The following is a 23,680-nucleotide window of genomic DNA, read 5'->3' on the forward strand; positions in this document are numbered from 1 at the left end:
ATTGGTTTCTATTGTACAAAGGAAATGTACTACTGCTAAAGAGAAAATCTTCAGCTAGCTCTTTTGCAAAAGGCACCAGTTATTAAAGGTTGATCACAGTTGTACGATGTTTACTACAACGATCGAATATAGCAACTCAACAGCTATCTAGTCTTCTTGTGCCATGAAAAGAGATCTAGTGGAATGAGATTGAAGACAAGGTCATAAGGTTATACGGCCATGCTGTTAACTGTTGTCTCTCTATCATCCCTGCTCTCGTATGTAACTATTTCATTTACAAAAATCAGTGCAAATCAACTTGCCTAAAGCCTCATGACCTTGACCTTGATCCTGAGCTGACTCATTTAAGACAACTATTCTTAGCTAGGATAATTCAAACAACAAAAGAAATCTTGACTCTAATTTTAAACATAGAGTTTGAATGAAAACAAGTTGCACTAAGGTGAGTTCTGATTGCATAGCCAGACTCTGACTATATTCTATGAATAACAAATATGGCAGCCCGACATCAACTTTAAAACATGCTATTTATATGTTAACTGATTGCTCAAAATGCATACATTAACAGCAGTATATAACATTACCATTTGGGTTTCAATAATATTTTTTGTAATTTCGACCAAATGCCAGGTTTTATCAACATCTTTGAGTAACAGAAATAGACAGAAAGATTTGAAATATTAGCAGAATACCGACCAGAAACAGCTGCGATACTAAATAATCATGTTAAAATTCTTCAGTTTTGAGTTGGATTATCTAAAAATTGTAAGTTAAATAATTCTTACTCATGAAATCGGAGCAAAGAATTAAAACAATAACTTGATAATTTTTTCAATCTCCAGTTTGTGTGAAGGAGTTTTAGTGTCATTGCTCTCTACAAAATGAGACACACGAGCCGATCAGTGCAGTCTTACAAGCACGACCCGAGATATAATACGATACCAACTTTTTTAGTATTTAAGCAATCTGCATGACCTTGCTCTGCGTGAGCAAAAGATTGATATGATGAGGTGGTACACTCATAGCATAGATTCTTATCTATCGACTGACAGCGTATAACAGTACTTGGTTACACCTAGGGCTAATCTTAGTCAATTTATAATCTTTAAAGGCTTGTTATGATGCATTCTATGTAATGGCCAACATGTTATGATGCATTCTATGTAATGGCCAACATGTTATGATGCATTCTATGTAATGGCCAACATGTTATGATGCATTCTATGTAATGGCCAACATGTTATGGTGCATTCTATGTAATGGCCAACATGTTATGATGCATTCTATGTAATGGCCAACATGTTATGATGCATTCTATGTAATGGCCAACATGTTATGGTGCATTCTATGTAATGGCCAACATGTTATGGTGCATTCTATGTAATGGCCAACATGTTATGGTGCATTCTATGTAATGGCCAACATGTTATGATGCATTCTATGTAATGGCCAACATGTTATGATGCATTCTATGTAATGGCCAACATGTTATGATGCATTCTATGTAATGGCCAACATGTTATGATGCATTCTATGTAATGGCCATCATGTTATGATGCATTCTATGTAATGGCCAACATGTTATGATGCATTCTATGTAATGGCCAACATGTTATGATGCATTCTATGTAATGGCCAACATGTTATGATGCATTCTATGTAATGGCCAACATGTTATGGTGCATTCTATGTAATGGCCAACATGTTATGATGCATTCTATGTAATGGCCATCATGTTATGGTGCATTCTATGTAATGGCCAACATGTTATGATGCATTCTATGTAATGGCCAACATGTTATGATGCATTCTATGTAATGGCCAACATGTTATGATGCATTCTATGTAATGGCCAACATGTTATGATGCATTCTATGTAATGGCCAACATGTTATGATGCATTCTATGTAATGGCCAACATGTTATGGTGCATTCTATGTAATGGCCAACATGTTATGATGCATTCTATGTAATGGCCAACATGTTATGATGCATTCTATGTAATGGCCAACATGTTATGATGCATTCTATGTAATGGCCAACATGTTATGATGCATTCTATGTAATGGCCATCATGTTATGATGCATTCTATGTAATGGCCAACATGTTATGATGCATTCTATGTAATGGCCAACATGTTATGATGCATTCTATGTAATGGCCAACATGTTATGATGCATTCTATGTAATGGCCAACATGTTATGATGCATTCTATGTAATGGCCAACATGTTATGATTCATTCTATGTAATGGCCAACATGTTATGATGCATTCTATGTAATGGCCAACATGTTATGGTGCATTCTATGTAATGGCCAACATGTTATGATGCATTCTATGTAATAGCCAACATAAAGTAATTTGTCTCAGGCATTGGCGAGTCTGCAGCACTAACATCAATAATACATAATACTATGTTTAGCCAGAAAAATGGCTTCCTCACACATCGCAACTAAAAGCTGACATCATAAGTGCTTTCTCTCAAAAACTGTTTTTTGATCTATTAACATCACGATCATTAATAAAAACATCGCAGCTATATTAATAATAGAATATATATAATAAATGATTAATAATATAAATAAATGTAATTCTGAAATGCTGTCAGAAAGAGAAAAAAAGAAACAATAATTTTTCGCCTTTAAATATAGGATTTATCATGTCATGCAATTTTTAAACATCGAGAGAGAAGAAGAAATAGAAAGAACTAATACAGGGCTCTATAACATTTTCTCTTTTTGTCATCCAGTTTATCCTTTAAAAAGAATCTTTCTTTGATATGTGCAATATGGTTTTGTTGCTAGAACTTCCACCCTATCACACCGTATATAAAAACCTCTCTATCACATGTTGTAACGCTTTCACTAATAATTAACACTCTCTCTTCCTTACGATGCCTTGGAAAAAATCATTAAGTTTAGATTGACAATGCTATCGACAGGGCATCATGGGGCAAAACCAAAAATAAAACTAACCTGTTATATTTAAGCCCATTTCCTGGCTCCAGCTGCCGACAATGCTTCTCATAGCATCATTTCGTCGAATAATGACCGCCCCTCCTGGTGACATAGACAGCACCCTCTCCTGAAACAGATTTATAATAAGTATATATAATAGTTGTGTCAGGCCTTTACTTTCATATAACTTCCGAAGCAAGAGCCATGTATTCATCTCCGTTCAAAGGTCAGTAGGAAAAGTGGCTACAACTACGAAAATATCACAACCTAAAATAATTTATCCGCCAAACTCGACTGAAGATGCCCAATTGAGCAGGAAATGCAGGAGCTGCCGACAGAGCCAGACACTAACGCTCATAGCCCTATAAAGATTTCTCAGGAAATAAACTTATAAATTACTTTCTTTTATAAGCTATCAACTCAACTTAATAGCCTGTAAAATAGGCCTATGATCTATATATAGCCTACGATGGGGGAAGGGGGGAGGGGCTGGAGAGCTGTTGGTAGGACTTGAACAATTACATTGTTGGAGCTGGGGCTTGCTAGTTGCACGGCCCTGATTTACAGCGACTTTAATCAGTACTACTATCATCAATATTATTACCTACATTTGTACCAGTTTTACTTATTGTTACATTTAAATGACGCAGTGTCTTTTACGGGGATGCATTGCCAGCTGGCCGATCAGTCGGTGTGACAACTCCTGCACAATTCACTAGAAAATTAAGGAAGTATGGAGAGATGTTGGTTTAAATTATATAACTAGTTAATATATTCTTTTGCCAAAGGCAGGTACTCAGAAGAGTAACTGTGGGGGTCAAAACAAATAAATAAATTTTTTCTGTGTCGTCAATGCAAATAAATGCCGATGATACCGGATATTGTGAGTGATCGACAAACGCTTACATCATTCAGTCTAGCGATAAATCAATTCAAGCAATTTAACTCTAAATTAATATTCTATTGATATTTAAACGAAAAAAAACAAGCGCATGCGAGGGTCATTAAAATCTTTTGAGTTCATGAGAAAATGGAGATATTGCATCAGCGGTGACCTTAAAAGTAAAGTCATTAATTATAATAATGTTGCCACTAGTGCCTGTCTTGCATTGCTGTAGTGGTCGTAGTAAACAAAGTGAAGGAACTGTCGGCTAAAATATCACACATCCTTGCAAGGTTCTGACCAGAAAAAATTTCGAGCAAGAGCAGATGCAGAATTTAAGGCGCAAGAAAATCCCATCTCAATATCGATAGCTGGTAGACTATTTTTCTAGCTCACTGGTGGCACATGTAAGAACTACTTTCAATAATGATTTAGCAGTTAACGGTCTGCTTATCGCTCTACCAACTTCTGCATTTAAATACGACCAGACAATTTGAATTAATATGATTTGGCTGGCAGTAACCCTTGAGATAATGTTTGTAAGAAGCTATCAATTCAAGTGTGTGACGTGAAAGAATTGATGAGTGTTACAGGTTGTGTTCAGTGCAACACAAGATGAAATAGTTGACAGGGTTCTGTAAACTAGAGGTGTCAATGGAAAAAGGGCAGCATGGTGTGTGGAGTCAAAAAAATGTGACCTTTGACCTGCTGCGCTTGTCATGTTCATCAAAGACAACGAAGACATAACTGTAAATTAATAATGACAAATGCTCTATACATTTCAACTTTGTTGTTATTCCAAGTTATACCGGAGGTTGTCCATAAGACAGTTGCTATGGTCCTCCTAGCAACCCCTGCTGCTTTCTGTCAAAAACATCAGGTATATATAAAATATGTTCATTTATCAAACATTATCTTTTTAATTCATTTAATAGGACATGTAGAAGATCATGTTAAACCCTTCATAACCGTCAGCCATAGTCAGCCAAAAGCTCCAGAGTCGCCATGATCCAAAATACTTTTACCAAATAACACGATGAGTAGAAACACCTTCAAGTGCATAAATACATCAACTCCATCGACAAAAGCAACTTTATGCGCTTGCCATAGGTTGTCTTACCTGATTGAATGATGGTAAAATCACTATATCCTAATTGCAACAGCAAACGCTAACAGGTGACCAAAGGTAGGTGACAATAATCTGCAGGTGTCTGCAAGAACCGCTACTGCTTGTCAAAATAGCTGCAATTGATTCTGCTTCCAATTGACAGGATGTCTCAATAGACACTGATTCACACGCTGAGGACAGTAACGCTAGATAGCCTCGGTTCTGCTATACGCTTTAAGCGTATGGATGGGGATGACTAAATGTCTGGAGCATATGAGAACCTTCATGGTTGAATGAGATGCAAGAATCATTGGATACCAGAATAAACAGGAGAGCGCTGGTTGATATCTATCTGCTTGAACCATATCATCATAGAACAATATCACACAAGACATACCATCTTACAGAATACAATATATGTTAGACAGAATGCAATATACGTTACACATAATAAAATATATGTTAGACAGACATGTTCTGAATTTGACTGCTCCCGTGGCTCCCTATATAAATTCATTTGGCAGCATGGATGACCCTCATGAGTTATCAGTTAGAGATAATATATAGGTAATATGTTGGTGAGATATTGGTAATATATAGGTAATATTTTGGATACATATAGTGATATAGATAATATACAGGTAATACGTAGGTTAGATATAGCAATATTATCCTTATATAACTTATAAACTTGAAAATTTATAGCATATTATTTGATAGCATCATTTAGTAATCTGATGATACAATTGATCGACGCTCGTAACTCCTCTTTTTTTGTGCATAAAAAGCTAGTTTCGTCTACAAACTGTAGCAAACATGTCAAAGGGTGTAACGAGTTTTTATGCAACTTTGGTAAATATAAATTTAAAATGAAAATATGTCTTCTAATTTAGAATGAATTGAAAGTTGGTAGTGCCAACAAAATGCAAAGAAGGTCACAGGCTATAAAATCAACGCAGGTCAATTGCAAAAAATAGATATCAACTGGTGGAGATATTTCTTGGTTTTTTCAATGCTTATTTATTCAGAGATTTTTTTGTAAGTTAGCAGATCTATTGCATCCAAAAGGTTTAATATTGCTCCACCGGAACAAGAGAGCAAAATATACCGTAGATGACATTCGCTTCGCCAGTAATAAAGCTAAATTTATCTTCCGAAAATTCTGACGAGCCATTTGAAAAATAAACCGCCAGCCTCTATTTGAACACCCCCTCCAATTGAACGCCACTATAGAGGAAGGGTTGAAAAATGGAGTGACATGGCATTAATTAGAGGTTTTACGGTATACATATAATGCTGTATGCATATATGCGTGTATACATATGCCGGTAATATGCAAGTCATATAAAGGCAATATATTGATATTTAGGCAAAATATAGGTTATAATTAGCTAATAGTCCTACATAGATAGTATATAGTAATATATAGATAATATATCCTTCGTTTTTTCCTGACGTCATTCTATCGTTGTCTGCCATCTTTATGGACAACTTTTATCGTTAAAAACATGAAGCTTCTGTAATTAATTATTGCAAACAATGCTTTTGTTTGCAAATTTTTTATTTTAGTATCAAAACAACACCGAAAAATACTATTAATCAAGAGAATGACGATCGTTTTCTACAAAGACGACGGCTTTTTCGTGGACGAACGCATATGCAAACAGAGTGATGGCGTAAAAAAAAACGATGGATTGCAATATACAGGTAATATATAGTAATATATAGGTAATATATAGTGATATATAGGTAATATATAGTGATATATAGGTAATATATAGTAATATATAGGTAATATATAGTAATATATAGGTAATATATAGGTAATGTATAGGTGATATATAGATAATATATAGTAATATATAGGTAATATATAGTGATATATAGATAATATATAACAATATAAAGGTAATATGTAGTAATATAAAGATAACATAAAGAAAAAATAAATGTCTGTCTGTTATTCCACGTAAATGCTATGCGTTTCAATATTTCTTGGCAGACGTCATCCAAACTTCATCCGCATATGCTTCTCGCCTTCCACCAGGTTGTTAAAAATATTTGGTTTCAAAACTACGTTTGGTTCCTGAGAGTCTCTTGAACACCTACCTGCGGACTATTCACCTACCTACCTGCGGACTATTCACCTACCTACCTGCGGACTATCCACCTACCTACCTGCGGACTATCCACCTACCTACCTGCGGACTATCCACCTACCTACCTGCGGACTATTCACCTACCTGCCTGCGGACTATTCACCTACCTACCTGCGGACTATTCACCTACCTACCTGCGGACTATCCACCTACCTACCTGTGGACTATCCACCTACCTACCTGCGGACTATCCACCTACCTACCTGCGGACTATCCACCTACCTACCTGCGGACTATCCACCTACCTACCTGTGGACTATCCACCTACCTACCTGCGGACTATCTACCTACCTACCTGCAGATTATCCACCTACCTACCTGCGGACTATCCACCTACCTGCGGACTATCTAATTGAAACGGAAAAAAGTCTTGGGCTAGTAGATAATCTAATGACAATTTATAGGTTGTTTTGCTAAGGTGATCTTTCAGCATCAGCAAATGGCAAGCAAAAACTAATCTCTTAAAAGACGTTAAATTTAACAGACGTAAATACCACTCCATAAGATTGGATAAACTTTCTTATTCATCTCAATTAACTGTTGCATTGCTTTTAGCATCAGACAGCATAATTCTATATATAACTAAGTGTAATATATTACACTTGATAAATTTGTCTTCTTATACAAACAGCCTATAATCTTTGATCAAAAGTCTAAAGAAAAAGTGGCTCGCTAAGAATGATATCATAATCTAGTTGTCTTGCTGATGGCTTCTAATCTACAAAGTACATGTATTGTTGTGTCTAAGTGTTCGACGAAGTGTGAGTGTTACTTAGTTACTTGGTCTTAGATACTTTGCTGCGCGCACGAATACAGCGTTACACTTGCTCATCTTCAGCCATTTTCCGTAAATGCTTCAGTCAGCGGTTTAGAGCAATGTACCATTCATTAAAACAATTAACGATAAACAATCAGATAACTTCTCTAAGTATATGTATGATTAGCTGTTTCTTTTGAAGTTTTGTTTCCCAGAGATAGTTTGAAATTGACAGAAAGGGTGGAGCAAAGACATTGTCAGAACAGGCTAAATCCTATTAAATTTGCTGCAAAGGTGAAGATATTAATAGCTGTCATATGCATTTATCCGTGTGATGCAATATTTATCACCCCTCGCTTGCATTGCTAAAATATTTTATAGTTCACACTTGACGATTTCCTTCGTATTGTCATGGAAACATTTTAAAAACTGTAAAACTATTTTATGGAAAATTGAATTTCTAAGTGGAGCTTATGACCTTGTCATAAAAACTTTTCCACATATATAAATCTAACAAAATGGAATAAAAATGATTGATGTAATCTAATAGAATTACGATGATGAAACATATGGTCCATGTTATGATATCTTTAACTCACAATACACATTCACACGGTGCCAAGGATGCCTTCCCTGCACCGACATCTGTCATATTCTATACTCGCAAGAGGCGTTCACCTCCTGCTTTTGGTGGTTTATATCTCAGCTAAAGATGGTCTCGCTGCACTTTTTGATCACTTGCGCAAGTGCCATCATGAAAGAAGCGTCATCGAGCGAGCGCAAACCGCAAGGCAAAGCTCTCAACAATGTCCAGTGCGTAAGGTTATGGAGACAAATGATAGGATTAGAAGAAAGATAAGAGTATCACGGTGCAAGGGTTAGCATTGTTTAGTGCCACTTGCGACATCATCTCCGCAATATCCTTGTCTACTGTACTCCTTCCTTGCCTGAGAATGTTGTTGTTTATTCCATGAAATCTGATCAATCAGATATAATCCCCGTGTCATTTTATGAGAGCCATTATTAACATATATTTATGTTTACTTTTACAAGTTCTTTTATGTGCAGCGCCCAGCGAGTACATCACTAAAGATAATGGAGAGTTTAGCAAAGCCTGATGACTTCATGATAATTAGGATGATGATTATCTGCCAGATAACAGTGAGTTATATGTGCAGACACCATCTCTATAGGGTACTAATATAGTGCCTGACAGATGGAAGAACACGACTCTAACGCAGAGTTATTCTTATTGGTCTGGAGAACTAATTATAGACCGGATTTACTCTAAGTATTAATTATTACTATTATTATTATTGTTGTTAATCCTTGTCTAAAAGGAGCACTGCTATTATTCAAGGACCCTGACTCAATGAGATTTGAAAACAATAAAGGAATGTTTCAATTGCTACTATTTCTAACCACTGCGTAGGCTAATCCTCAGTTGATTGACTGTGTTAGAAACACATGGCCACCTCACACCTCGCTTCTAAACAAAAGCAATTAAAAGTTTAACCCAATATCTTGATATATATCTATTTAATGTTATTAACAAAAAATGGTATTTTTTCAATACCGTCATGAGATAACAAAAATAAATATTTGATAGAAAAGTAGTCTGAGGGCTCGTAAGTTTTCCTGTTGAGGTGATTATTATCGACTCAGTTACCCTTTGACTAAACCAAACATTCAGGAGTAATTTGAGCCAAGGTTAAACCACATGTGATGCCTTGAATAGCATACAGCCTTACATGGGGGTCTAGTCTCCCAAAATAAGCCCAGCATATTATGAATATATTGAATAGACACAAAGTTCATTCTAAATTATTATTTTAGTTATGAATATAAATATACTAACAAAGTACTATGAATACCTGTATATAAATTAGTTATGACATAACCAGGGGCTCAGTTCATTACGCGTATGATTAGGATGAAAGATAAGTTATGCCTTGTTATATTACAGCTACTTGAATGTGTGGCAGCAGATAGTGACAGCATATAGTTCATAGGCATTATAATGAGCATGAATCTATGATTGACAGCTATTCTGGCTGTGACAAAATCAGCAGACGATTTGATATTGCAAATAGACAATTCGCGATATATCGCAGCATTATTATGTGAAAAGCTTGTAAATTTTAGTTAATATTTCTGATATATTTTACCTTGAAAAGAAACTTTTTTGTGTTCGTGATAGTTAAAAACATTTACTTCATGAACGCCGTAGCAGGCCATGGAATGAGCTTATTATAAGACTAGAAGGCTCATGTTAGCTCGCTTATCACTCAAGATAAATTACTCACTGAGATAAATGGTCAATAAACAATTATATCCTTTATGCGATTCGCAACATTTTTTTAAATGGCGGTGATTTTCAAATTGTCTACCTTAAAAATTGCTACTAAACAACTGCTAATAACACACAGCTTCAAAAAACTAAAACAACCTTCTCATTTAACACTGTCCTCAAAACAAGTTATGCTATTCAGAGACTGATACGGCAGTATTCAATGTGATCCGCATAAGCAGTGCAGTCCTGCCTCAACATACGAGTGCCTCAACATACGAGTGCCTCAACATATGAGTGCCTCAACATACGAGTGCCTCAACATATGAGTGCCTCAACATATGAGTGCCTCAACATACGAGTGCCTCAACATATGAGTGCCTCAACATACGAGTGCCTCAACATACGAGTGCCTCAACATACGAGTGCCTCAACATATGAGTGCCTCAACATACGAGTGCCTCAACATATGAGTGCCTCAACATACGAGTGCCTCAACATACGAGTGCCTCAACATACGAGTGCCTCAACATATGAGTGCCTCAACATCTGAGAAAACCAAGATATGAGCAGCATTTTGAGAAGGTTTCTTCTTTGAGATACGGGCATACAAGTTGGTTCTCAATAGCCACTTCATGACCAAGCATGCGAGAGACCGCTTTCGAGAACAGCATCGCTCGATTTTTTTTCTCGATTAACTTTGAAAGAAGTTATTAAAAGATTGGCTAAAAGGTAGAGTGGACCCGAGGTAAAAAGAGCAAAACAGGAAACAGATAATAAAAAATAAGGACTGCAAAATTAAAGGAAGTTTAGTAAAAGATTAAAACAGCTTAAAGTGTGTATTTAGTAGGCTTTGTTCATATACCGTAAAACCTCTTATTGAATGCCACCTCTATTTGACCGGCACTATGAGAGAAAAGTTGAAAAATAGAGCGCCACCCTTTATCTGAACGCTACCTCCATTTGACCATCACTTTGACTATCTTTGATCTTTATGAACCCATAATATCAAGTGATCAGTAGAAAAGTGTCCACAAAATCGTATCAATAATGAATCGTTTACATTAATAACAATCAGTTCTCTCATTGTCTATCTCCAAAGCTTTTGCTTTTTTTAAAGTGCATGTATATAAAAATGATTTGCAAGTTTTGGACCGAAGGTCACGTTTAGCGAGCAAAATTTTTACGCATTGCATTTGTGCTAAATGTAATTCCTAAGTTTTGCTCTGCTAACAACTGTTTGAACGCTAATATTGACTAGTTCAGCAGTGCAGAAGAAGAGTTAAGGTCAGATGACATTGTATAAGGTATTGGACAACCAGAATATGTTCGTTCCATCGAAAGCAACAATCAGAACTCAGTTATCCGAGCAAACGATGCAAATATTTTTGTTTTAAAAACGTTAATTTTTGTTGCTGCAATTAATTTAATTATGGTTGGCTTATGTCACTTGTTCATGAATATATATTTGTAGCATCTGATAGATTATCATTACATAGCTTATAAATTTGCAGATTTATAGCATATTATTTGACAGCATATATTATCAACGCTCGTAGCTCGTCTTCTATTGCACATAAAAAGCTAGTTTTGGCTGCAAACTGTAACAAACGTATCAATGAATGCAATGAGGTTCTATGCAACATTGGTAGATATAGATATAAAATAAAAATATGTCTTCAAATTTAAAACTAAATAAAAATTAAAAGCTCTAACAAATTGCAAGCAAGGCACAGGCTATAATATCATTACAGATTAATTGCAAGCAATAAATAGCAACTGGTAGAGATATCTTCCGGCTTCCCAATGCATATTGTATTAAGAGATCTTTGACAAGTTAGACGTAAGTTAGCAGATTTATCGCATCCAAAAAGTTTTATATTGATCCACCAGAAAATAAGGGCAAAATATGGGCGACATTCAGTTCACTCGAAAAATGGCCAAATTTATCTTCCCAAAATTCTGACGAACCATTTGAAAAATACACTGCCAGCCTCTATTTGAATGCCGCCTTCAATTGACTGCTGCTACAGAAAAAGGGTTGAAAAATAGAGCGCCATGGCGTTCAATTAAAGGTTTTGCGGTAAGTTAAATTTAACGTTTCTGTTACGTGGCATCACAAAATTTTAGTGTACCAAACGTGTTGCTGTCAAGTCTTTCAGACCACCGTTAGTCACGACGTCTGTCTCGAATTTAAAAACTTGCACTAGTATTTATAGCAACTTTACATTTTTTTGCAGGTTTTAATAACTAAACAGGTATTTGTTACTTTGTTAGCATATCAAAAGACGTTTTTCCACCATAATATCCAGTTTTATGTGTTTTTTGTCGTAGTATGGTAATGGATTAATTTGTATCTAATTATTTTATATAAAAAATAGTTCTTTGAGGTTCGAAAACATTGACATACAAGCTGAGTCATAGATCGTAATAAGCTTGTACATGTATGCCGATGTATGACTGTAGAAGCGTGATCAGTATTTATGACGAATGGCACTCTGATTAGTAATCAATAATCAATAACAACTCGACTGCTTTCTCTCCTCAGGCTTGGAAATGGTGTCTTTACACTATATATGAGCACAGCCAATAGTACAGAAAATTAAGCGCAAAGTAAATAGGTTTAGCCCAGAAACAACTAATGAATTGGATAGCTGAAGTTGTCTTCTCTTAGCACTCTATGTTAAAACTAATGTCAACAGTTAGCATAACAGTTGACATAAACTAATCCCAATGAATGCTCTTAGATTACCTGTTCCAGCCTCAGTTCTTTTAGTAACTCATCATCTTTTCTTGTCTTACTGAGAGCAGATTGGGCTATATTCATAGAGTTGTACAAGCATGACATCTCTCCAATGCTTTCTGTTTCTGAGGAGATATTCATGCCCACTTTCAGGCTAGCACTGATACTTTCCAACAGCTGTAAAATTCAACAACTTGAACTGCTACAGGTGGTTTTTATACTGTTATCGTTCAACTACACTACTGGTTTCTGTTTAGAGAATGAGAATAGCTGGAGAGAAGACCGTAGGTGAATTAGAATAGCTGGAGAGAAGACCGTAGGTGAATTAGAAGCAAAGACCATGAGTAATGACAACTAAGTACTGATAAGACAATGATATAAAACAAAATATTTATATCACGCCCTGAGCAGGCAGCCAAGTGAGTATTCAGATCAATGTGTAGTAAAACATGTGCTTCTGCCCGGGACTATCTGCACATATACCCATTAGAACAAGGTTATATCTGAGGATTACCAATCATATTAAAATGTGTGTGTATAATCTCTCGAAGATCAGGTTTGATGTCAGCTTAGCTTACTGCTAACAGAAGCTGTGCGTGTTTTTATGAGTATTGTTACATATAACAATGGCTCCATGATCTTAGCTGAATACGTCTGAGCCAGTGACATGAGAATCCTGACAACTGGAGACATGCCCAGTGGCAGAGAGTAGTTTTAGTTTGGAGATCATTCCTGTCACCACCAGTGAACTTTTTTGAGACTTGAACTCCAACCTGCTGTTCCAAGTCAGGCATTCCAGACCAGAGCTGTGCGATGAGTAACAAGTGGATTGAATTTGTTTAAGAAAGACAAAGACTAATCCAATGCCTACTGACTTTTAAATGAATAGTATGATGCCTGCTTAGTTTACTGCAAGCAGTAAATGTGGTGCACGAACATTGACTCTACGATCTAGACTGTGCATGTCTGAGACCAGTTACAAAGGAACCTCGGTGACTGGAGACTTGCCCATTTGCAGACAGCAAGCTAAGGTGGGATGTCATTCCTGTCACCATCAGTGGTCTATTTCGGAAATAGAACTCCAACCTTTTGTTTGCTGGTCAAGCGTTCTAGACCCCTTGGCCATGGCAGCTCTCTAACTATTCATGATATAGTATATATTGCGACAGAAAACATTGCATCTTGTAACATACTACATTGTATTTTGCAACATTGCATATGACAGTGTGTAACACTGTTTAGTGTGATATGTAGGATTGCATATTGTGACATTCAAAACTGTGACAAGTAGCACTAAGTTTGTAAGATGCATCATTTAATACCGTGGTGTATCACTTCGTATATCATTTTATACCGTGGTGTATGACTTCGTATATCATTTTATACAGCGGTGTATGACTTCGCATATCATTTTATACCGTGGTGTATGATTTCGTATATTGCGATTTGTGCTATTATACACTGAGCTACATGACATTGTATATTTTGGCATGTGACACTGTAATTGTGGCTTGTGACAGAAGATATTTTGTATCACAAAACGTGATGCTCATACTGCAAGTTGTGGCGTTGTACATTATGACGAGTAACACATTGCTATTGCATTTACTAGTTTTTGTCACGGTATGTTGTGCAACAAAGTGGTGCGTTGTGACAAGATATTATGAAGCCTGAGATTGTATTGTCAAACAATGCTATAAGATATCCTTCATTACATATACAAACACTGTCAGTACAGAAATCGCTTCCTACAAAAAATTGTTCTTTAGTAATAGCTTAACAAACAAGTAAACAACATTAACTTGCACGAGACGAGTGTTTATAGAAAAATTTTATGGTTGCTGCCATAAGTTTATTTATTTTTGACAGTTGATAACTTTCTGTTTACATTTCAGTTGTTGTATAAAATGCTTTCTATGAGTCATACAAATCTATGAGATTTGATATGACTCGGTAAACCACCACTCTCCGTCATGCCTCATAAAGAAGCAGTATGAGAATTCTCTTCGGATGGTCTTTGCTGACACTTGTACTAACTAGTTCTTAATAGACCTTCATAGGTGCGGCTAATGTGTCTATGATCAGGTAGGTCTCAAACAATACTTAACATAACAGCTTACATAACAGTTAGCAAAACAGTTAACATAACAGTTATCATAACAGTTACCATAACAGTTACCATAACAGTTAACATAACAGCTAGCATAACAATTAACATAGCAGTTAACATATTTAGTCAATATAACAGTCATCATAATAGTTAACATAACAGTGAAAATAACAGGTAACATAACAGGTAACATAACAGTTAACAGCAATTAGCATAATGGTTAACATAACAGATAATATAACAGTTAAAATAACTAGTCAACATAATGTAACTAGTCAACATAACAATTAACATAACAATTAAAAAACCAGTTAACATAACTAGTTAATATGACTAGTTAACAGTTTTATTTGTTGGCTAGCATAATGAAAGAACGAACTAGTCACGAATTAAAATGCAGAAAGATTGAACTGCCTCTACATCATGTAAACTGTTTTAATGTTGAAACAACTGTGACAAAACTTCAGTGGATCTTTCTTTTACCACTCTGCACCAGAGTACACATTTATTCAAAGTATAGTTGAACAGAATACGCAGTAATACATAGTAGTACGCAGTACAATTGATTAGAACACACAATAATACATAGTATAGTCAATTAGAATACACAGTAATCCACAATACAGCTGATTAGAACACACAATAATACATAGTATAGTCAATTAGAATACACAGTAATACACAATACAGCTGATTAGAACACACAATAATACATAGTATAGTCAATTAGAATACGCAGTAATACACAATACAGCTGATTAGAATTCACCGTAATACACAGTAGGGTTGATTTGAATACGCAGTAATACATAGTATAGTCAATTAGAATACACAGTAATACACAATACAGCTGATTAGAATTCACCGTAATACACAGTATAGTTGATTTGAATACGCAGTAATACACAGTATGGTTGATTTGAATACACAGTAATACACAGTAGGGTTGATTTGAATACACAGTAATACACAGTAGGGTTGATTTGAATACACAGTAATACACAGTATAGTTGATTTGAATACACAGTAATACACAGTAGGGTTGATTTGAATACACAGTAATACACAGTAGGGTTGATTTGAATACACAGTAATACACAGTAGGGTTGATTTGAATACACAGTAATACACAGTAGGGTTGATTTGAATACACAGTAATACACAATAGGGTTGATTTGAATACACAGTAATACACAATAGGGTTGATTTGAATACACAGTAATACACAGTAGGGTTGATTTGAATACACAGTAATACACAGTAGGGTTGATTTGAATACACAGTAATACACAGTATAGTTGATTTGAATACACAGTAATACACAGTAGGGTTGATTTGAATACACAGTAATACACAGTAGGGTTGATTTGAATACACAGTAATACACAGTATAGTTGATTTGAATACACAGTAATACACAGTAGGGTTGATTTGAATACACAGTAATACACAGTAGGGTTGATTTGAATACACAGTAATACACAATAGGGTTGATTTGAATACACAGTAATACACAATAGGGTTGATTTGAATACACAGTAATACACATTAAAGCTAGTTTATTAGAATAAGTACAAGGTGATATTGAACTATTTCATAAGCAGACCTACAGGTAATATTCACAAACAAACATCCTTACTTTAAGTAAAATAGTTATAAATAAGCGATTTTAATAGAGATATAAAAATAATTCCTAAAATCTTCTGAAAACCATTTCAAATGTATGACTTAGCGCATTCCAATTATATGACTCAGTGTTATTGAGTTGAAATCTTTAAAAAATTGTCTCAGAACTTTGTGTTATTTTATACCATAACCGACTTGACTCTTCAAATCTGAGGTGACTCACAGAATATCGTAATCACAAGTGTCTGTAAACAGACCAAAGTGTTACGTGCAACGAGCTGTAATATATCAAGGGTCTTGCGAAAGACTATAAAATCTCTTTGATACTTTTTATGCTGAACTTAAAATCGTCAAATAATAAAAACTTTATTATTTGAAGTTTCTGGTAAATTAAATTGATTTAATTCAGCCATTAGACTGAGATATTGAAGATGATGGAGGTGTTTTTACACAGTTTAGCAATTACCACTATTAAAAGAGTAAGGAGCAAAATGATGTAATAAATTGTTCAAATCTTGGTAACCGACAGGTCTTGTAAAAATACACACTTTTAACGTTATACCTCTACTCACGAGACTCCGTTGGCCCAACCCAAAGCCCAACCCAACCCAAAGCATGGCCTAGTAAATTCAGACACAATATCTTCAGCAAAACAATTATTTGAACAGCTGGTAACATCTCAGCTTGATCAGAGGCTATGCCTACGAATGGGAACATAAATCGGTTATAAATCAACTTTGAATTAGAGATTAATGCTTTGATTAACAAAATTGTTAGAATTATGGTGAAGTTTGACATAACACTTTTCCGTAGGCGTAATTGTATAATTGAAGCGCACGCAGGTAAAATACACATGCATACTTCTACAAAAACTAACCTGCAACATATACTATGGCGGTTTCTCTTTTTACGCCCCTTAACCTCTTTTCAATTTAGCCGCTATGAAATTTATTGCTAACTGCTCTGCAACCATTCCACATAATCACAAAAAATAGGTTACTCCTTCGCTATGTTTAAATTTTTCAGACAACATATTATTCAAATAGTTATTTAAAAGGTATTAATACATATTTAATAGAAGAATGACTCTATCTTTTGAAGATATATGATGAAGCTGTAAAGATCTGATTATTAATCTTATATCTGAGATGATAAAGGAAATAATCAGCCATCACTGATCACTGCTTCAATATTATTATATAATCACTACAATGTTTGAATTGCACCGTGTCAATCTCCAGCAGCCATTACAGCTAAGTATGTCCCAAAATGAGGGTTTGATTGGATAATTCTGATAATCATTTGAGCCAACTCGTTTCACAAAGACCTTGACATAGAAATATTTATATAAAGTACAAGTTTAATAGAAATGAGGCAAAAATCCACAGCCTAATTGCATGTTTTTGTGAAAGTGGACACAACTCTTTATAGTATATATAAATAGCCACCTGAATATTGTTGTCAGTTGTCTCCCAGCGCAATGTGTAAATGCTGAAGTTATCTCCGCATATCACAGGTTCAGAGTCATCAGTTTCTACCAGGAAGAGAGTGATATGATGTCTGGATAGTGAACAAGCATCAGCTCTGTTAGTTGCTATGGCCACCTAGACATATTGATAATCATGTAGGGCATTTCATTGAGATAACCTGGGCTATAGGTAAGAGGGTAGCCTGAGTTTATCGTAATTTATAAAGTTATGTTAAACCTATAAATACATCATTGTTTATCAAACCAAAACTATTTCAACTGCAAAACCTTTTCATTTTCAAATGTTTTAAACTTATTTTCCAAAAGTTATAAAACAAAAAATAAAAAACTTTAATTACTGACTTCATCACTGCAAAAGCTAGTAGTAGTAAAAGCAAAGTAGTTTTACATTTCACTTGAGACCCATGACTTGAGACCCGCCACTAGAGACCCATGACTTGAGACCCGTGACTTGAGACCCATGACTTGAGACCCGTGACTTGAGACCCATGACTTGAGACCTGTGACATGAGACCCATAACTTGAGACCCGTGACTTAGACCCATGACTTGAGACCCGAGACTTGAGACCCATGACTTGAGACCCGTGACTTGAGACCCATGACTTGAGACCCGTGACTTGAGACCCATGACTTGAGACCCGTGACTAGAGACCCATGACTTAAGACCCGTGACTTGAGACCCATGACTTGAGACCCGTGACTTTAGATTCATGACTTGAGACCCGTGACTTTAGATTCATGACTTGAGACCCATGACTTGAGACCCATGACTTGAGACCCGTGACTTGAGACCCGTGATTTGAGACCCATGACTTGAGACCCGTGACTTGAAACCCATGACTTGAAACCCGTGAGTTGAGACCCATAACTCGAGACTCCTGATTGGAAACTCATCACTTGAGACCCATGACTTGGGATCCGTGACTTGAGACCCATGACTTGAGACCTGTGACTAGAGACCGATGACTTGAAACTCATGACTTGAGACCCGTGGCTAGAGACCCATGACTTAAGACCAATTGACTTGAGACCTGTAACTAGAGACCCGTAACCTGAGACCTATTACATGAGACCCATGACTTGAGACCCGTGACTTGAGGCCCATAACTCGAGACTCCTGATTTGAGACTCATCACTCGAGACCCGTGACTTGAGATCCATGACTTGAGACCCGTGACTAGAGACCCATGACTTGATACTCATGCATAACACCGTCATGCGATGCAAAAGGCAAATTCATTCAAAGTTTATCTAAAGCAAGCTGATTATTGTAAAACTATTACCCGGAGGTGGAACTGAAACACACCTGTTTTACAATACAATACTGGCATACCCTAGAACACATTTATTTCGCTAGTATTTAGTTTCGTGAATAGCACACAGAGTAAAATTTTGCTGCAACTTAATTTCGCGGCTCTGATGAGTGCGGAAATATAGTGATGTGAAAATAAATGCAGTTGAACAAACAGATTAGATTCCTCAGATCCAGCTCGCTAGTAAGAAAAACATCTCCAATTTGGGACTAGTTTGTATTTGTAAACCACAGGTAGAAATGTGTGTATGAGATCAGTAATTCAATTTGATCGCTTGCTGCCATTTGTTTCTTGGACTATCTATGACGTCTAGGTCCCTCCTGCAGTGACTTTCACATGTTTTTCACACTCAAGTCCCAAGAAGAAAATAGATAACAACCAACTTCACAACCAGAACTGTATAACATGGTTGGACCTGGTGAGGGCTGTTATTGTTTTTGGTTGGTAATAAAATTCATCACTACAATAATTATTATTCAATTTTATGACTTCGCCTACCAGACTTTCATCCTCATCAGTTACAAATTCGGTGATTAAACTGATATCGTCATCTTCTTCATTTGTCTTGGCTTTTCCAAAAAAAAGCTCGTTATCTTAATTTGCTTTGTCACGCTGGTCATTCGGTGTATTAGCTACGCAAGTGTCCTCTAGCAGGATATTGCCGAAACCGGGCCGGAGTCTACACACAAAAAACAACAGTTGTTGTTTGTCGTTGTTGTTTTTTTGTGTGTGTAGACTACGGCCCGGCCTCGGCAATATCCCGCTAGAGGACACCTGTGATTAGCTATCACGAGTTTACCGGAAATGAGCCAACCACACACGAAAATCACCTGCATTTCTAATATGACGATTTTATTGTGGATATCAATGAACAAAGCTATTTAATTTCGCGTTTTCGCTCGTTCGTTATGATAGTTTAGTGTCGCTCAGGAAATATTCGCGAGAGGATGACTCTGCGAAAATGCGAAAGTTAGATGACGCGAATACATAAGGGTCCTAGGGTAACCTAACAGCTTGCAGGTCTCTCTGAGGCTATAAGGACAAGTGGTAAGTGGTAGGCAGTATAAGCACCGTTGTACAATGCAAAACAGGCAGACTCTCACCTGAGACCATCCAATGGAAACCATTTCAGAATCAGTACGTAAAGTTACTGAGAGACCAGCTGAAGTCAGCATTTCAACAAGCTGAGTCGTTTTCTGTTAAAAAAAACAGAGGAACTATTTACCAAGGAGACTACCACAAACCATTCGTACTTTTGTTATATTTTACCAGTACGACGTTTGATGTTAATGTATGGTATTGCGGGTTACTATGCTAGAATTGCTGATAATAGCCACTATTACCAGGTCAAATCTAATCATATGAGTAAAGCTTAAGATCAACAGCTAAAATCAGCCCTTCACACTTGGCCTTGTGTATCACCCTGTGGTGTCAACACAAACAAAGTCAATTAGACCCAAAACCAGAACCAAGAGAGTGCAAGCTAAAAGGACTCGGAAATGAGCAACGGCCTTATAGGACAGCTGTATTACCTGGTTTGCATCATAAATCATGATAATATTGCTGGTATTCATGCTGAGCAAAAGTTCTCTTAAAGAAGGATAGACTGAGGGTATTGTTTGCTGCAGGTTGATAATGTGCTCTAACTCTATTGTTGACTGGCTGTTGCAAATTACCTGCAAATAATATAGATAATAAGCACAAAATTTAATCACTCAAATAGAATATGGAACAAAGTTTTTTCCAGCTGCCCGTAGAACATAATTACTTGTGGAATGCAGAGTGGAGTTATTCCATCTTCAGCGCAAGAGCCCACAACTATTGTTCTGTCCAACTCCTTATCTTTTCTTGTGAGGTGGAGGGAAGAGAATGTTTGCATTAAAGTCGAGCTATTCTGTAAGCAAAATAGCTTAGCGTAAAAATTCATAAAAAACACAGAGACTTTGCATTTAGATTGGTCTATTGATGCGTAGAAATGCATACTCCAAAAACTTGACCATTTTAGTGATGGTGTACCTACAAGGATGATTTTTCAATGAACAAATACTGGGAAAGGTCCTGGAACAAACAAAAAGGATGATATTTGTATAATTTAACTACTAGGAAAGAGATACATTAGTATTATAGACCGAATCTTGTAATCTTTATCTCAGCCATTCTTATAATATAAATTTTCATTTTCTTTGAATATAAATAATCTAAACAATAACCATTGGTGTTATAAAGCAGCATTAATATCAACTTACTAAAGCTAACGATTATGTAAGATGCACTTGACAGTTTATTAGTTCATAAACTTAGTTGTATTTCAGTGCGAGAGTAAATTAGAATTAATGAAAATCTGTTATATACAATTTTCTCTAATAGTATGGAAACCTGCACGCAATTATATCTTCAAACGAATGATTTATTTGAAGGAAACCTTCAAAGCATGAAAACATAGTAATTACTAGTTTAAAGCTAAACTTTACTGTAATCATGTGATGATGCTAGAGGTATAGTTGAGAGTATAGTTGAGATGACACAGTTGAGAGGACACAGCTGAGCTGCCTTAACTGTTAAAAAATAGCTAATCGGATTGGGTTTTTATAGCTAAATTCAGGGATTGCTTGAAGCCACAAACTTATGTTAACTAACAAATATTGAGGCAAGAAACTAAATTTTAACTCAAGACAAAATTTAAATGTTGCAAACAAAGACTCTTTGAATAGAGATCCATGAGATCCATGAGATCCATGGTCCATTTATTCTGAGTGTGAACACTAGGCTGGAGAACAAGAAACAGAATCTACCCTGTAGTAAAAGCTAAAGCCTTTCTAAGTTGAACTCAAATTGCATGTAAACAGATGAAGACTGGGTACATAAAAGGGACAACTGCAGGCAGTGTCCGGAGTTTCCGGGTTGCGCAGCGTTACACCTGCCTGCCAATGACTGAATATTCAGCGTGTTATCAAGGGACTTATAATGAATCAATGACATCTAGTCTATTCATTTGTCAAGTAACTAAGATCTCTAGTCTTGCAAGTTACATAAATCAGAGTTGAAATTTGGTGTAGAGCAGAATCAATGTGTACATCAGCCACATAAGACAAGACTAGCTAATATCAGCATCCCTTGCATCCCAACCTGGTTGGGATGCAAGCGTGTACGCTTGTTTTATGCCTCACAACTGAGCTGACTATTTGTGTAATTTTCATATTATGTCGTGATAGATTTTAATCAATTGGACTGTTATTAAATTTCATTGATTAATTTTCTTAAAACAGAGTCAAGTATTGACAATCATCTGTTACCCAGAATCCTCGGTAAGTCAACTCCAGTATCGATTCGTCTGTTATAAAAAGCAGCAAAGAAAAACCTAACGTAAACAAGTGTTCAGATAATTTCCTACCAAATTTCCTTTGAAATATCGGACCAGTTGTAGAAAACTGCTCTCCAAGCCAGTCAGTGCCATGTTTGATCTTACGCTAGCAGTTTCAAGAACAATTACATCATATTTGTGAATTTTAATATCTTGCGTGACTCCAATTGATAAGGCATTGATTTTTGAGCACGCGCCTCGCATTACGTCCGCTGGTTTCCTGTAGTGAAGAAAATTGACTCAGCTGGCACACAAACATGAGAAAAAGCGTAGGTACATAAGCGGCTCATTGACACACATTGACAGGTACCATGAGCAGTTCAAGAGCTGGCTATTTCTTTACAAATTCAAGCGTGTGAGCGCACTTGATGGTTATGGGAGCAAGGATATTTTGGATAACTTGACACGAAATGAAGGATTACAAAAAACCTGTTATATTTTTGTGAGCATAATGGGGGACTGCATAATGGCAATAACAAATAAACTAAATGTTTACGAAAAACTCTGAACACTAAGCAATGGAAGTATGAACAGATGCCTGCTGTGTGGATGCATGTATAGAAACCAGCAGATAGCAGGTGCTTGGAGCAGCTGATCGAGCTGTTTATTTGAAACTAGCTGGAAGCTCAACAATGCCCGCAATTTCTTTCATTTTCGATAGTACGCAGGTAGATAGTATGCAGGTAGAAAGTATGCAGGTAGATACTATGCAGGTACATATTACGCAGGTACATATTAGGCAAGTAGATAGTACACAGGTACATATTAGGCAAGTAGATAGTACGCAGGTAGATAGTACGCAGGTAGACATTTAAGAGGCTGGTTCTCCGGGACAAAACAGAGTTTGGAAACCAAATATTTTAGCACCTGATGAAAGGCAC

General features: G+C 36.2%; 1 protein-coding gene across 1 annotated transcript in view; it reads right to left on the bottom strand.

Annotated features, from left to right (window-relative positions):
- LOC137401641 (uncharacterized) overlaps window positions 1-23,680 on the bottom strand; it is a 47,044-nt gene that overhangs the window by 11,212 nt on the left and 12,152 nt on the right. Inside the window, exons 4-9 of the mRNA XM_068088090.1 lie at window positions 21,207-21,332; window positions 20,971-21,114; window positions 20,542-20,634; window positions 18,084-18,239; window positions 12,909-13,076; window positions 2,978-3,086 (exon numbers count right to left, since the gene is read on the bottom strand). Of these exons, the coding sequence (XP_067944191.1) occupies window positions 2,978-3,086; window positions 12,909-13,076; window positions 18,084-18,239; window positions 20,542-20,634; window positions 20,971-21,114; window positions 21,207-21,332 (796 nt within the window). The remainder of the gene's footprint in view (window positions 1-2,977; window positions 3,087-12,908; window positions 13,077-18,083; window positions 18,240-20,541; window positions 20,635-20,970; window positions 21,115-21,206; window positions 21,333-23,680) is intronic.

The sequence above is a fragment of the Watersipora subatra genome, chromosome 8, assembly GCF_963576615.1.
Source record: "Watersipora subatra chromosome 8, tzWatSuba1.1, whole genome shotgun sequence".
NCBI classification, from domain to species: Eukaryota; Metazoa; Bryozoa; class Gymnolaemata; order Cheilostomatida; family Watersiporidae; genus Watersipora; species Watersipora subatra.